General features: G+C 39.4%; 1 protein-coding gene across 2 annotated transcripts; it reads left to right on the plus strand.

Moving 5' to 3' along the window:
- The first annotated feature begins 3,669 nt into the window (after window positions 1–3,669).
- On the plus strand, window positions 3,670–9,812 carry tmem234 (transmembrane protein 234). 2 transcript variants are annotated; one of them, XM_036575172.1, is made up of 5 exons: window positions 3,670–3,734; window positions 4,944–5,095; window positions 5,900–5,966; window positions 6,869–6,961; window positions 8,261–9,812. In XM_036575172.1, the coding sequence occupies exons 1-5, from the start codon at window positions 3,722–3,724 to the stop codon at window positions 8,395–8,397; spliced, it is 462 nt and encodes a 153-aa protein (XP_036431065.1). In that variant the 5' UTR covers window positions 3,670–3,721; the 3' UTR covers window positions 8,398–9,812. The 2 variants fall into 2 exon arrangements, with proteins under 2 accessions (XP_036431065.1, XP_036431066.1); XM_036575173.1 differs by having other exon boundaries at window positions 3,688–3,730.
- Window positions 9,813–12,761: the final 2,949 nt, after the last annotated feature.

The raw sequence follows: 12,761 nt of genomic DNA on the forward strand, positions 1-12,761 counted from the left end.
GTCCATGCAGGGCTCGACTGTCATTAATGCATTTTGGTGAATGGGAGGCCTTAACTCACAGTACTCTTGTTCAAATGTGTCGACCTACACATTTTACCTGTATAAAATACAGTTTGTCTCATTTTTGCAAAATTTATTTATGTTGTGCTTTTTACAACAGGTGTTGTCACAAAGCAGCCTTACAGAAAAATCCAGGTCCGAGCCCCCATGAGCGTCGGCAATGGCGAAAAACTCCCTAAGAGTAAGACGAAGAAACCTTGAGAGGAACCAAAGCTCAAAAGGGGAACCCATCCTCCTCTGGTCAACACCGGATAGCAAACAGCATTAGTATAAAATATTAAAATGCATATGAAAAATTATATGGATATGGAGTATTCCAATTTATTACTGTGTCCTTATCTTGTCAGGTAACTTCAATAATTCTTTTGGGCTCAGATTTTATTCCCCCCTTTTTTGCCCGACTGGATAGCCTAAAAAGTAATGTTATCAAAGTTTGGGTGCAACTTGCTTTAGCAAAGACACCTTTGGCCTCAATTTCACCTCGTCAGCAACTTTTCTTTTGTCAGCTCATCACAAAACACTGTCTGCTTTCATTATGTCTGCGTGTTTATTTCCCAGATGGCAAGAGGATAGTTGTCCACTGTTGGTAAAGCTGACAGCCCACGGGCTTTTTGCTCAGCATTTTCCAGGCAGCCCACTGGTGGTTGAGCAGAACGTTACACAAAATGGCAAAGTCATTTTCCACTCACAGTATAATTTACTTGTTATTGCTTAATTTTTTATCTTTTGTTAATTAGTTTAGTAAATCATTTTAACAACAGTATCATAAATAAAGCCAGTTACACAGCTGTAACCAATCTAGCACAGCGTTCATCAAAATCATTTTATATGAGGCCTAATCATATTTTTTTCTTTTGATTGTTTGTAACATTTGTCTTAGTTTATTTTCCAAAAATAAAAGGCTGTGTGTATTCGAATCTGTTTGAGGAGATTAAAAAGCAGTTAGACAGTAATCTGGGTGGTGCGAGGGTGGACTAGCAGTGGCAAACAGTCAGCGGGGTGCTGACCTTACCAAGCCAGCGGACTGATGTATGCTTACTTTCTGGGTAACTGTGTAAGAGAGACTGTTTAGCTGTTTTACAGTCAAATAAAGTAAAAATAATTGTCTGACTCTGTATGAAGGAATGAGTATGATAGCCACAGTTCATCTAGAAAGGGTGGAGTCCTTCTAGCTTAATGAGTTTATGGTCACTGCTTTAAAACAGCAATGACTCTATAACAGCAATGATAAATTCCATTGATGTGCACCAGTTACAGTGTAAAGGCCTCTACCAGCTCCACTCAGGAAACTGGAACTGCATAGCTTTGTGTTTTCCTGCACCTGTCATTAGCTTTGCTATTTAGCTGTTAGCTGATGATTAAGTCCTTCTGGAGCTAAATCTGGACTCCAAAACTGGTCCTCGGAAAGACTGGACTATAATATATTTAAAGCAGTAGTTATTAGCCCTCTGCCTCCGTCTACCTGCAAGTTTCACCTCCAACCCAAATCACCCCATCCAGCTTATCTAGCACATCTGAAGACCATGAATAGCTGGCTAAATGGTCCCATATTTGTGGTTTTTGTTAAATGCCTGCATGTTACAACTGGAACAAAGGCATAATTTTCAACAGGAGATTGGAAATAAGAAGTAATGGAAGCCCCACAGATTAGCATCATGCTAACAGCATGCCTACATCACCACACAGAGTTGTTAAGTTGTCCTAGACTAGCTGGTTGTTTCTGAAACTGTGTGAAATGCTGTTATCCATAAAATAGACCAGTGTGGATGCATTCAAGCTTTCAAATAGCTGCTGTTTCATGTCATTTTGTCTATTTTTATTCATATAGCATGATGCTATCTGGTGGCTATAAACTTCCATTACTTGGGATTAGCTACAGCTTTAACTCTCAAAAGCTAAGAAGTTTTTCAGAGACTTCAGAAAACAACCCTTTTTGGCTGACCAATCAACAGACTTGAGTTGTGTAACTTCTTAAGCACTCAGGCTTATAGGGGAATTCCACCGATTTTTCAAATATTTTTGCATAATTCCATCGTTGCGATATGAACAAAGTCATTCAGAGTGGTTTGATGTGAAATGCTTTGTTGTAGAGAAAGTTACAGTCTCAGATTTCTTTACAGTGGTGGTGATAGGAACCAGGGGTCGCCAGAACTACAACACAAATATAGACATTTTATTTACTATCCCAAACCACCAGTGAACCTACACGAGTCTTCTGAGATTTTGAAGTGATGTTAAAGATGATAAAATAGTGGAAAACCTGAATACATACATTTTTGTGGGACTATTTTGCCTCAAAATGCTCTTCATGAATCCCTCCACCATGAAAGAATTCAAATAAATGGATTAAAAAGACATTTTAGGCCAAAACTTTATTACATAACTGTTGCAAAACAATGTCTCAGGCGTCAAGCTGCGTATTCATAACCATTTATGGTAAAACGCTCTTTGCCGGGAGCTTTTAGAGGTGGATGTCTGGTTTCTATCACCACCACTGTGAACAATCCTGATTCAGTATTTCTCCAGACCGGGGCGTTTCACACCAAATCATGGCTCTTTCACAGCTGTGTGTTCCGCAGGACTCTGCACTAGGACGTTTGTATACTTTGCTCACAGCACGTTGTTCATGTGCATCCGTTAAAGTCAACATCCCCTGAGTTGTAAATATCCTGTACTTTGTTTTTTACACTCATTGTTCATTTTATCATTTCCACTTACCACACAGGTGCAGCTCTGCAGTTACAAATAGAAGTCCATCTGTTTCTCTGCATCATTTGTTAGCCCACCAGTGATCATCAGTCATTTAATAATCAAAAAACTTGAAAAAGTTAGATTAATAAATCTGACAAGCACTGTGAGTTCATTTTTATTAATAAAGTACAGCAGTAGAACAAATATTTCTTGTTCTAAAATCTGATGCTGAGCCACGTTCAAATGATGGCACACATTATTATTATTATTATTATTATTATTATTATTATTATTATTGACCAATTTAGGTCCAGCAACTATTAAGTATTATGGGGGAAAATGCCACAGAACTTCTTATTGGTCTTTTATAAATTTTGTAGTTTGGATTAATTGGATTAATATAACAAAACCCATATTTTTTATTATATGTAATTTTCATAATTGTATTCACAATCAAATTTTCTGTTGTTTTGTTAAAACTCAGTAGTCCTAAGTGACCAACAGGCCAAATTTAACATGATAAATTAGGTGATTAACTCGTTTTTTGCACTGTTAAAGAGCCTCTGGTGACACAGTGATTATTTTTTAATAAAACATGGCCGCAAATTTATATATTCAGGCCAGAAAATAATATGTTGAGGCACAAAATAATATATAGAGGCCACAAATTAATATATTGAGACACAAATGAATATATTAAGTTAGGTTTCTCATGGCCTCAATATGTTATATTGTGGCCTTAGTATATAAATACATGCTGTCTTAAAAATAAAAAAAGCTCCGTAGCTCCGTAATGTGGCAATATGAAGGATTTTTACAGATTTGTGCTCGGACAACAGGCCGAGCTCAGAAAACACTGACCAAATTAGACTTCTTCATAGTGTGTTTGTGTTCCGATTCTCCTGAAGGCCAGTAGGGAGCGCTGGTGCGCCCGGTCACTGCGAGGCAGCAGGACCACGAAGAAGACACAATGAAAACAGTAGGTGTGTTTCATGTAAACAGGTTTTCAGTCTCTTATTTTAATTATCCTCAGAAATTATTGACTTCAGATGACATTAAACACGTTTAAACGGCTGTTTAAACCTCTGTAGCACAAACTGCACCCTTCATTTACTCGTTAGCTGAAGCAGCGCAGATATCTGTGTGTTGTTTGGTGTCTTGTTTTGACTGGTCTGTCTGATTTTTTAGAAAACGAAATAAAATCCAAACTGTTCGTGTTTTAAACCGCTACTCCAGCAAAGTTACTGATCTGAAATAACGAATCAAAAAGAAGTCGTTTGGCAAAAAAATACAGCTCGAGCAGAAATACAGATGCATCAGATCAAAACAGTGCTTAAAGGGGAATTCCACCGGTTTTTCAAAAATTCTGCATAGTGCATCCGTTGAGATGTCAAAAGATTTATTCAGAGTGGTTTGATGTGAAATGGTTCATTGTAGAGAAACTCACAGACTCAGATGTCTTTAAAGTGGTGGTGATAGGAACCAGGGGGTCAGCATGACTACAACACCAATATAGACATTTTATTTACTATCAAAACCAGCAGTGAACCTACACGAGTCTGAGTTTTATATGGGATGATGATGATGGTAAATTTGAGTAAATATGCAGTAAATCTGGAGTAAATTGGGTAAAGTAATGAGCACCAAAACCCCATCTTTACTGTGCATATATTTTAAAAATAACCTTCTCAAAACTATCGTAAAACAGTGTCTCAGGCAGCAGGCAGTGAATTCATAACCATTTCATGTATTAACTTTCTGTGAGGGAGCTTTTAGAGGCATTAAATTCTTCGGACGTCTGGGTTCTATCACCACCACTATGAACGCAACTGTTCTTAGTTTAGTTTTAGTTTTTATCTAGTACGGAGCATTTTACTCCAAACCACTCTGATGAATGACTTTTTTACCTTAATGAGTTAATTATGCATAAGTTTTAAGTAAAGAGTGCTGTGGAGCTTCTTAGTAGATCCAGCATCTATCAGCATAGAAACTGAATTTTGTTAGGCTCTGTGTAAACACTTTAATCAGATTATTACCGTAAATTACTTTTTGCCAGTAACTGGACTATTTTTCTGCATGTAAACATTAAAATTGCATTAAATTGTGCACAGAATGTCTAAAAGCAGATTTTTATTGTTACTTGATGCTTGGCTGTGTATCTGTGCATGTAAACTCATTGTCTCTTTGTGTAGTGGATATACTGTGGCTCCTTCTGGTCGCTGTGTTGTGGGGGGTCACCAACCCACTCCTGAAGAAAGGAACTGTGGGTATTGAGCATGTGAAGGAAGGGAGCAGAATCTCTCAGCTTCTGGCTGAAGTAAAATTCCTCTTTCTCAACATTAAGGTGAAGTTATTTCAAAATCAAGTGTAAGAGGGTCATGTTTATTCTCTCAGATCTAGAATACAGAAGATAAGGCAGATCTAGCCGAATAATGGATCTGAACCAGGCCTGCTATCCTTTTCACAGATCTCTTCAAATACAGAACATTAAATAAATGAAGACTTTTTTTTAATTCCACAAATACGTTGTTAATTAAACCCAACAGTTTTGCTTACAGTTTTATTGCATATGCTCAAAAGCAGAATTAGGTCATGTTATTTGGCGTGTGAACCAGGCCTGCGACAGTAAGTTTTAGCTGACAGTTAATTACCAATTAATACCTGCAAGAGCAATAACGGTTCATTCTGTGTAACCACAGTGGCCAAATTGTCTAATTAGCGATCAAAATTGTGCTGTTTGACTGAATGTCACATTTCTCAACCATTATCAAAGCATTATATGCTTCTCACTCACCAAAAACAGTCATATACAAAAGTTTGATTGGTCAAATTACATGGTTTATTGATTTTCTAAGTGAAAATAACTTTCTACAGGAAACAAATTTAAATATGGCATTTCCCTTCAAGTTTATTTGCTGAGTTTAACATATTGAAAAAAAAAAAACATAAAATATGTAAAGTGTGCCATAACTTTTGCAGTGGCCACATTTTAAGTTTTACATTTTTCCTCAATATGATAAATTTAGACTGTGCATTAAAATGTGTAAACTATGTTCTCTATAGAGGATGTGTTCACTTGTTTACACTTGGAAAATCAACAAAACCCTGTCATTTGACTGGGTGCTTATTTATGCCTTTCTCTTCACAGTATCTTTTACCGTTCCTGCTGAACCAGAGCGGCTCTGTGGTGTTCTATTTCACTCTCGCTACAACAGGTCAGTTAGACAATTGCATTAGCTAATGATTGGCCCATAGCAGGGAACTATATTGTGGTTCAATGATTAATCCATAGAGGGGAAAAACACTGCATGTCCGAAAGTATCCAGACCCTTCTGACAAGTGAATTCAGCTACTTTAAGGTGCACCAAAAGCATTCAGTTGTGCTCTACAGTCTCCACAGGAAAGCCTTGACCAGTAAAATTCACAGTAGTCTGGAGTAGCCTGTTTTGCTCCAAAAACAACAGGATCCTCTTCAGCTCAAGTCCTGGAGGGCTAATCTGATGATTTCCTTGCACAAACACACCTGGTTCACTCATTTGTTTAACCAGGAAAAGCACTAAACTCTGCTGGACACGAGCCCTGAATTGGTGTTGAAGAACCCTGGCCTAAGGTTACCATATCTAATGCCAAGAGTGGGCTAGAGGGGTATAAAGCCCCCCCAGTATTGGGTTGTGGAGCAGTAGAGCTGCGTCCTCTAGAGTGATGGAGTAAATCCAGAACTGACCATCCAGCATCAGTACCTGACCTCACTAGTGCTTAATCAAATCCTCACAGCAGTGTTCCAACATCTAGTGTAAAGCCTTCCCTTAAGAGTAGAGGCTGTTACTGCAGCACAAACTCACTTTTAGTACCCTTCATTTCAGAAGAAATGACCTACAAACTTTTGAACATATAGGTCGTATTGCTGTCCAGCTATATCAGTGATTGATCCATAAATCAGAACCGTTCTGTAGTTCAGGGGTTTCCTGAGAGGGGAACTATAACAATACAGTTCCCCTTTCAGGGGTTCCTGAGATGGGAACTGTATTGTTATAGAGGTGAAGAGGTGATGTGTGGAGATAACTGGTTAGGAGTTTTATGGCTTCTCAGTGGCTGATGACTGTTATGTTTGTTGTAGATTTGTCGCTGGCCGTGCCAACAGTGAACTCTCTCAGCTTCCTGTTTACATTGCTCACTGGAAAACTGCTTGGGGAGGATTTTGGAGGGAAGAGTAAGTCTGATTTCTGTATAATTACTAGGGATGCACAATTTCAGAATCCTATTGGTATCGGCATATATATATTATTTTTTATATATATATATATATATAATATATATATATATACATACATACATACATCATCTAAACCGCTTATCCTTGTGGGTCACGGTGGGGTGCTGGCGACAGCACTACCCACTGCGCCACCATGCCGCCCTCATATTTATGAACACTACACAAATAAATGTTATATTTCTAGAGTAGATTTAGTCCCAGTTTCTAGGTTTTACAAATGGTAACGCATCATCATCTGCAGGTATGTACATGGACACTATCAGATATAAGCCCTTTTTTTTTACACTATTTTAAAAAATGACCATTTAAAAAAATGCATTTCATGTGAACATTTTATGATGAATGGACTAATAAACAATCCAAAATAACTTGGAATAAAATCTCTTTACATTCACGTACAATAAAGTTAAGGAGGGTTTTGACGTGCATCATAAAATGACCATTTTTAACAACAGCGACACAGTCGTGTGCAAAAGTTTAAGCACCCCTGGTCTAATTACATGCTTTGTTGATTGTGAAAATGAGTGCCCTTTACAGGAAATTTTCAGTAAATTTTAGTGCACAATTTGTTTATTTGCTCAGTTTAACCAGTTATAAATTGACGTTATAAAGGACGAGATGGTCACTGGTGCAAATATGAAAGGAAAAGCTTGTACCGTTCAACATGGCATCTGTTTAAAATCCTGCCCTTTAATAAAAAGAGCTAATCAGCTTGCTGGCCACGCCGTGAGCAAGTAAAGTCCTCTTTCATTGTGGAGATCTGTGCAAGCGCAGTAGCTAGAACAACCGAAAAACATACTTTTTGTGCATTACTGAGCCAAACGTTACAAACTATTTATGAGGTTTTTGTCAGATTTTACCAGTATGTTTTTGAAATAATAAAAGTAATTTGACCCTCAGTCTTGAATATTCCATTCAAAGAGAGAGGAGTCTGATCTTGTGTGGCTGGAAATAACTGCCCAATAGCGTTGCAAAGATGGCTGCCACATGAACAGACTTTGATTTACCACACTGGAAAAAAATAAAACAAAATATAAAACATAAAATATAAAACATGCCAGGCCATATTTGATCTTTTTTTCACCCCCAGTATGTTAAATTCAGTAATTGTGCATTAAAATATGCAGAAATGCAAAACAATTTGACTGGGGCGCCTAAACTTTTGCATACAACTGTATAACTTTCTTACAATCTGCATAATATGCTCATTAATGATTATTCCCCTCTATGTGTCAGGAGCTGTGCTGGGGATGGTGCTCACTATGCTGGGGGTCACTCTGTGTGTGGTCAGTTCTGTGTCAGAAGCTGAGAGTGCAGGACTTCACAACACGTCGCATATCACAAACACCGGACACCAGACCGTCCCTCACTAACAATGGACACAGCTGCATCAAGGTGGACACTCTATGGAAAGTCTTTCCTTACCAATGGGGTTTCTGTGGGTAAAATAAATTAGGGCTGAACTTGTGGACAGGATACAGTATTGCAGTCACGCTGCTGCTTATTTATGTTTTAAAAACACACTGGCGAACCGTTAATGTGACATGGTTGAAGTCTGGCCCTGCATTACTCTGACTTTCCTTCATAATCTTGATTTGCTTGATGATGTGAATGCTCTGAATCATCCAAACACCCACAGCAGCTCGTCTGGGACGTGTTAAAAGCGGTCAGGATGCTCACAGCACGTTTAGTGAACCGTTTGAGGGCATGGCAAGTATTGTGGTAACAATTCACTAGGCAACGTAAACATGAATATTTTTCCTCCTTACTTTAACCCTACAAATGAAACAGGAAGACAAACGTGAAGGATTTGGCACACTTTGCCGACAGGCCTACTGAAGGAGTCTTTGTTCTAACAGAAAGTAACCATTCTGAATGCATGTCGCCTTATTTCAGTAGATAAAGTTCACTCTATCAGTTCCTCACAGATGGACCAGATGCAGTTGTTCATAAATTTTTACCATAAGGTGACAGTGAAGTCTCCCCCCGCCTCCCACATACACCAGCTGCTTTGTAATCTTTGTTAGTGTTTATGGTTATTGATCCTGAGCCAGTGCCTGCAAAAAAACCCCAATCAAGAGAGTAAAACCAAACCAGATGTTTCCTGGCACGTGGGCTTTGTTTATTGTGCACTGGCAAAGCAGCAGTTAACGGATCCCTGATAAGAAGGCTTTTATTGACTAAATCATTCTGCTCAACTCCTGCTGGCAGTTTTGGCTCAAGTTTCAAGTAATTGCTTTGCAAATGAATACATTTTGTATTCCCCTTAGAGCACAACGGCACCTGTTTAATATAATCCCATGTAAATGAGTGGTGTCGGCTTCGTGGCCAGAGGGATGTTCAGGAAATGTTAACTGTCAGGAACCCTAGACTGGTCGGCTGCAGTGAACAGAATTCTTTTTAATTATACCACTGACAGCTAAATAGCACTTTAAAATATTCTGTTTACACAATGTACAGGCAGTGGACATTTCTGACCAAACTCTTCTTGACCTACAAGTCCTACACGTTACAAGCCTCATTGCTCAAATCCGATTTTTTGCTCAAATCCGATCTCTCTGACAGGATGGTTCACACTCGTTTAGGTAAGTGACTCAGATCCGTCATTAATGTGATGAACCCGCATCCTGAAATGACCCTCATGAGCTCATCCTACTCAGTAACATCACGTGAATGAATTGCATGCCTCATCAGCACAAACTAACGAGCAGAACGAGCTTCGCTGAGAAGATAATTAACTCTGATCAGCTCTCAGCTTCATTATTAGAGCGAGACGAAGGAGAAAAAGGTGAGATGAGCTGCTTTTCCACCGTTTACAGGCTTTAACTTCTGTTCGGCGCTGCTGCCATGGTAACGCTGAATAATGGCGCACGCACAGTGGAGAAAAAGCACATGAAGTCCGTTCTGAGCGTCACATTAAGGTCGCATGGCCATGAATCGGATACGTATCCGATCTAGGACCACATATGAAAGTGACTCAGGTCGGATTTGAAAAGATCAGATTTGTGTCCACACAGCCCAGAAAACATCAAATCACATTAGGGCAAAAAATCAGATTTGTGTCACTTCAGCCTGGTAATGTGAACGTAGCCAAAGTGCACTGGATTATCGAACGGAACCCCGTTCGTTTTTTTTTTTTTCCTTTTTCATTTTCTTCTCCATTATGTTTGTTTTTTATTCATGTTTTTGCTGAAATGTCACTAATGATTTTATTGAGAGTCACATTTTAAAACAAGCTGTTTGGAGCTTGACGGTTTATTGCTAAAACAAAAATAGAACTATCATTGAATATTAGCATAAAATGAGAGAACATAACTTTTTACATGTCTGTCTATACGTTGAACTATACATGAACTATCAAGAAAAATCCATACAATCACATGTTCTCATTAAACTGTAGCTTCACATACAGACTACAGACTTCCACAGCCGTTCTACTGAAGGCTCATGTTAAAGCACATTCTGCAGTTTTACAATACATTGGATCCTAAACACATGCGACCCTGATCAAAACTTCACATAAGCAGGGTGGCTAAAGTCTAGCTGACCTTTTGTAATAAACTGACAAGAACCTATTAATACAAATCTTTGGGCACAAAGTCACTCCAGTTATATGATCATAATCAGTAAACTCATCCCCAACGAAAGACAGATGGGAGGGTCTAGCTGCAGGGGATGGACTGGGTGATGGACTGTGTTGTTCTGAGGATGGCTGGTCAGGGGTAGGGGCAGGGGTCGGGTTTGATGCTAAAAGGAATAGTTAGGTCAAATATGTTAGTGTTGCTAACAGTCAATGAAAGCAAATAGCCACCAGTCAGCATTACGTAAACAGCCTCATACGGAGCCCTGCTGGTGACATATATAAATGAAAATAATGCATGGCCACGCCTTATTAACTCATGGAAACAAGATCCTAATGCATGGCAATTACTTAGTAAGACATGGGAGCGAGATCCTGCCTTACTAAGTTGTGGCCACACATTAGGATCTCATTCCCATGCCTTACTAAGTCGTGGCCATGACTTAATTATCTTGTTCACATGCCTTACTAAGTCATGGCTGCGCATTAGGATCTCATTCCCATGCCTTACTAAGTCATGGCCACGACTTAATTATCTTGTTCCCATGCCTTACTAAGTCATGGCCATGACTTTATCTTGTTCCCATGCCTTACTAAGTCATGGCCATGACTTAATTATCTTGTTCCCATGCCTTACTAAGTCATGACCATGACTTTATCTTGTTCCCATGCCTTACTAAGTCATGGCCATGACTTAATCATCTTGTTCCCATGCCTTACTAAGTCATGGCCATGACTTAATTATCTTGTTCCCATGCCTTACTAAGTCGTGGCCTTGACTTAATTATCTTGTTCCCATGCCTTACTAAGTCATGGCTATGCATTATTTTTATTTATACAGGATGTCACTAGCGGGGCTGCGTAGCCTTGTGCTAAATCGTGCCTAGAAGAATCCATAGACCTCTGAAGTCATTCTGTACTCAATGTTGTGCCCATATTAGGACTTTCCAGGTCTAAGCAGATTTTATCTATGGAGATTAATTAAAATGAATTAGAACAAAAATCAATTACGTTTTTGAAAATGACCTCTGTCGCCCCCTGTGGTAAACAAAAATACTCCAAAGCCGATACAGTGTGTCCAGTTTACATTTTTCCCCTGAATTTCACTGGATCCTCTCAATAAAGAGACTGTTAGGGTGTGTAAATATGAATATTGCTACATTCATGCCATTAGCAAGCTAACACTCATATGTTCAAACTAATGTATGTCAAACTGCCCATTAGCCTACTCCCGCTAAAACATCTTACAGAGTAACTCCACCCTGAGACCTTTTTTTTTCATTAACAGCTGAAATGCTCTGCTCTGTAATAATAAAATATACCAGCCTTGCGTAAGATGTGAACATCTTTCCAAACTGTAAAAATATAATTTTTATCATGGTCAGTTCCGCCTCTGCAGCACCCCCTCTGGTTCAACTCTGCTATAGGCACGGATGCAGATCAGTCAAACGTTACCGCCCCCTGATGACGTCCTACTTGTGCCACACACACATTAATATGTAAGCACAGGACTGTGGAGTGAGGACAGAACCACACTCACATGCTGAGCTAAAGACCCCCAGCACCACCTCACAAGGCTGCGATCTGCCAGCTGTCTGTACCAACTGTAAATAGTTAGTCCGAGCTTAGCTTGTAATAAAGATGTTGGACCGATTAAGTGAGGAGTCTCCATAAAGCTGCCGGTGTTGCATCCGATTCTCGTTTCCCTTCATAACTCAGACCCTTGTGCGCGACTCACTGAACAGAAATCAACGGCAAGCAACACTGGAACGGTTCAAGAAAGGTTAATGGTAAATGGCCATTGTTACTGACTGCATCACCCTTCCGTCCGAACTTTTTTCCTGCTTGCCGTTGATTTCTGTTCAGTGAGTTTGTGCGACCGAGGGCTCAGTTTGTACACGGGAACGTGAATTTGAGGTGGAGCTGAATCGGATGTAACACCGGTAAGCGCCATGAACAGCTTGCAGAACGTGAGGATTTAGGGCCACTGCAGCAAATTCTGACTGACCGGTGATGCAGTCTGTGACCTTGATGTCAAACTGAATGAAACTTAGTGTTCAAAGAAATCCACTTCAGGGCATCTAAGAAGTCAGGACTCGGGTGATATTGAATATGGACCTGCTGAACAGATCATTAGGAGCTGGCTGTCCCAGTTTT

Source organism: Colossoma macropomum, unplaced genomic scaffold (genome assembly GCF_904425465.1).
Source record: "Colossoma macropomum unplaced genomic scaffold, Colossoma_macropomum, whole genome shotgun sequence".
Lineage (NCBI taxonomy): Eukaryota > Metazoa > Chordata > Actinopteri > Characiformes > Serrasalmidae > Colossoma > Colossoma macropomum.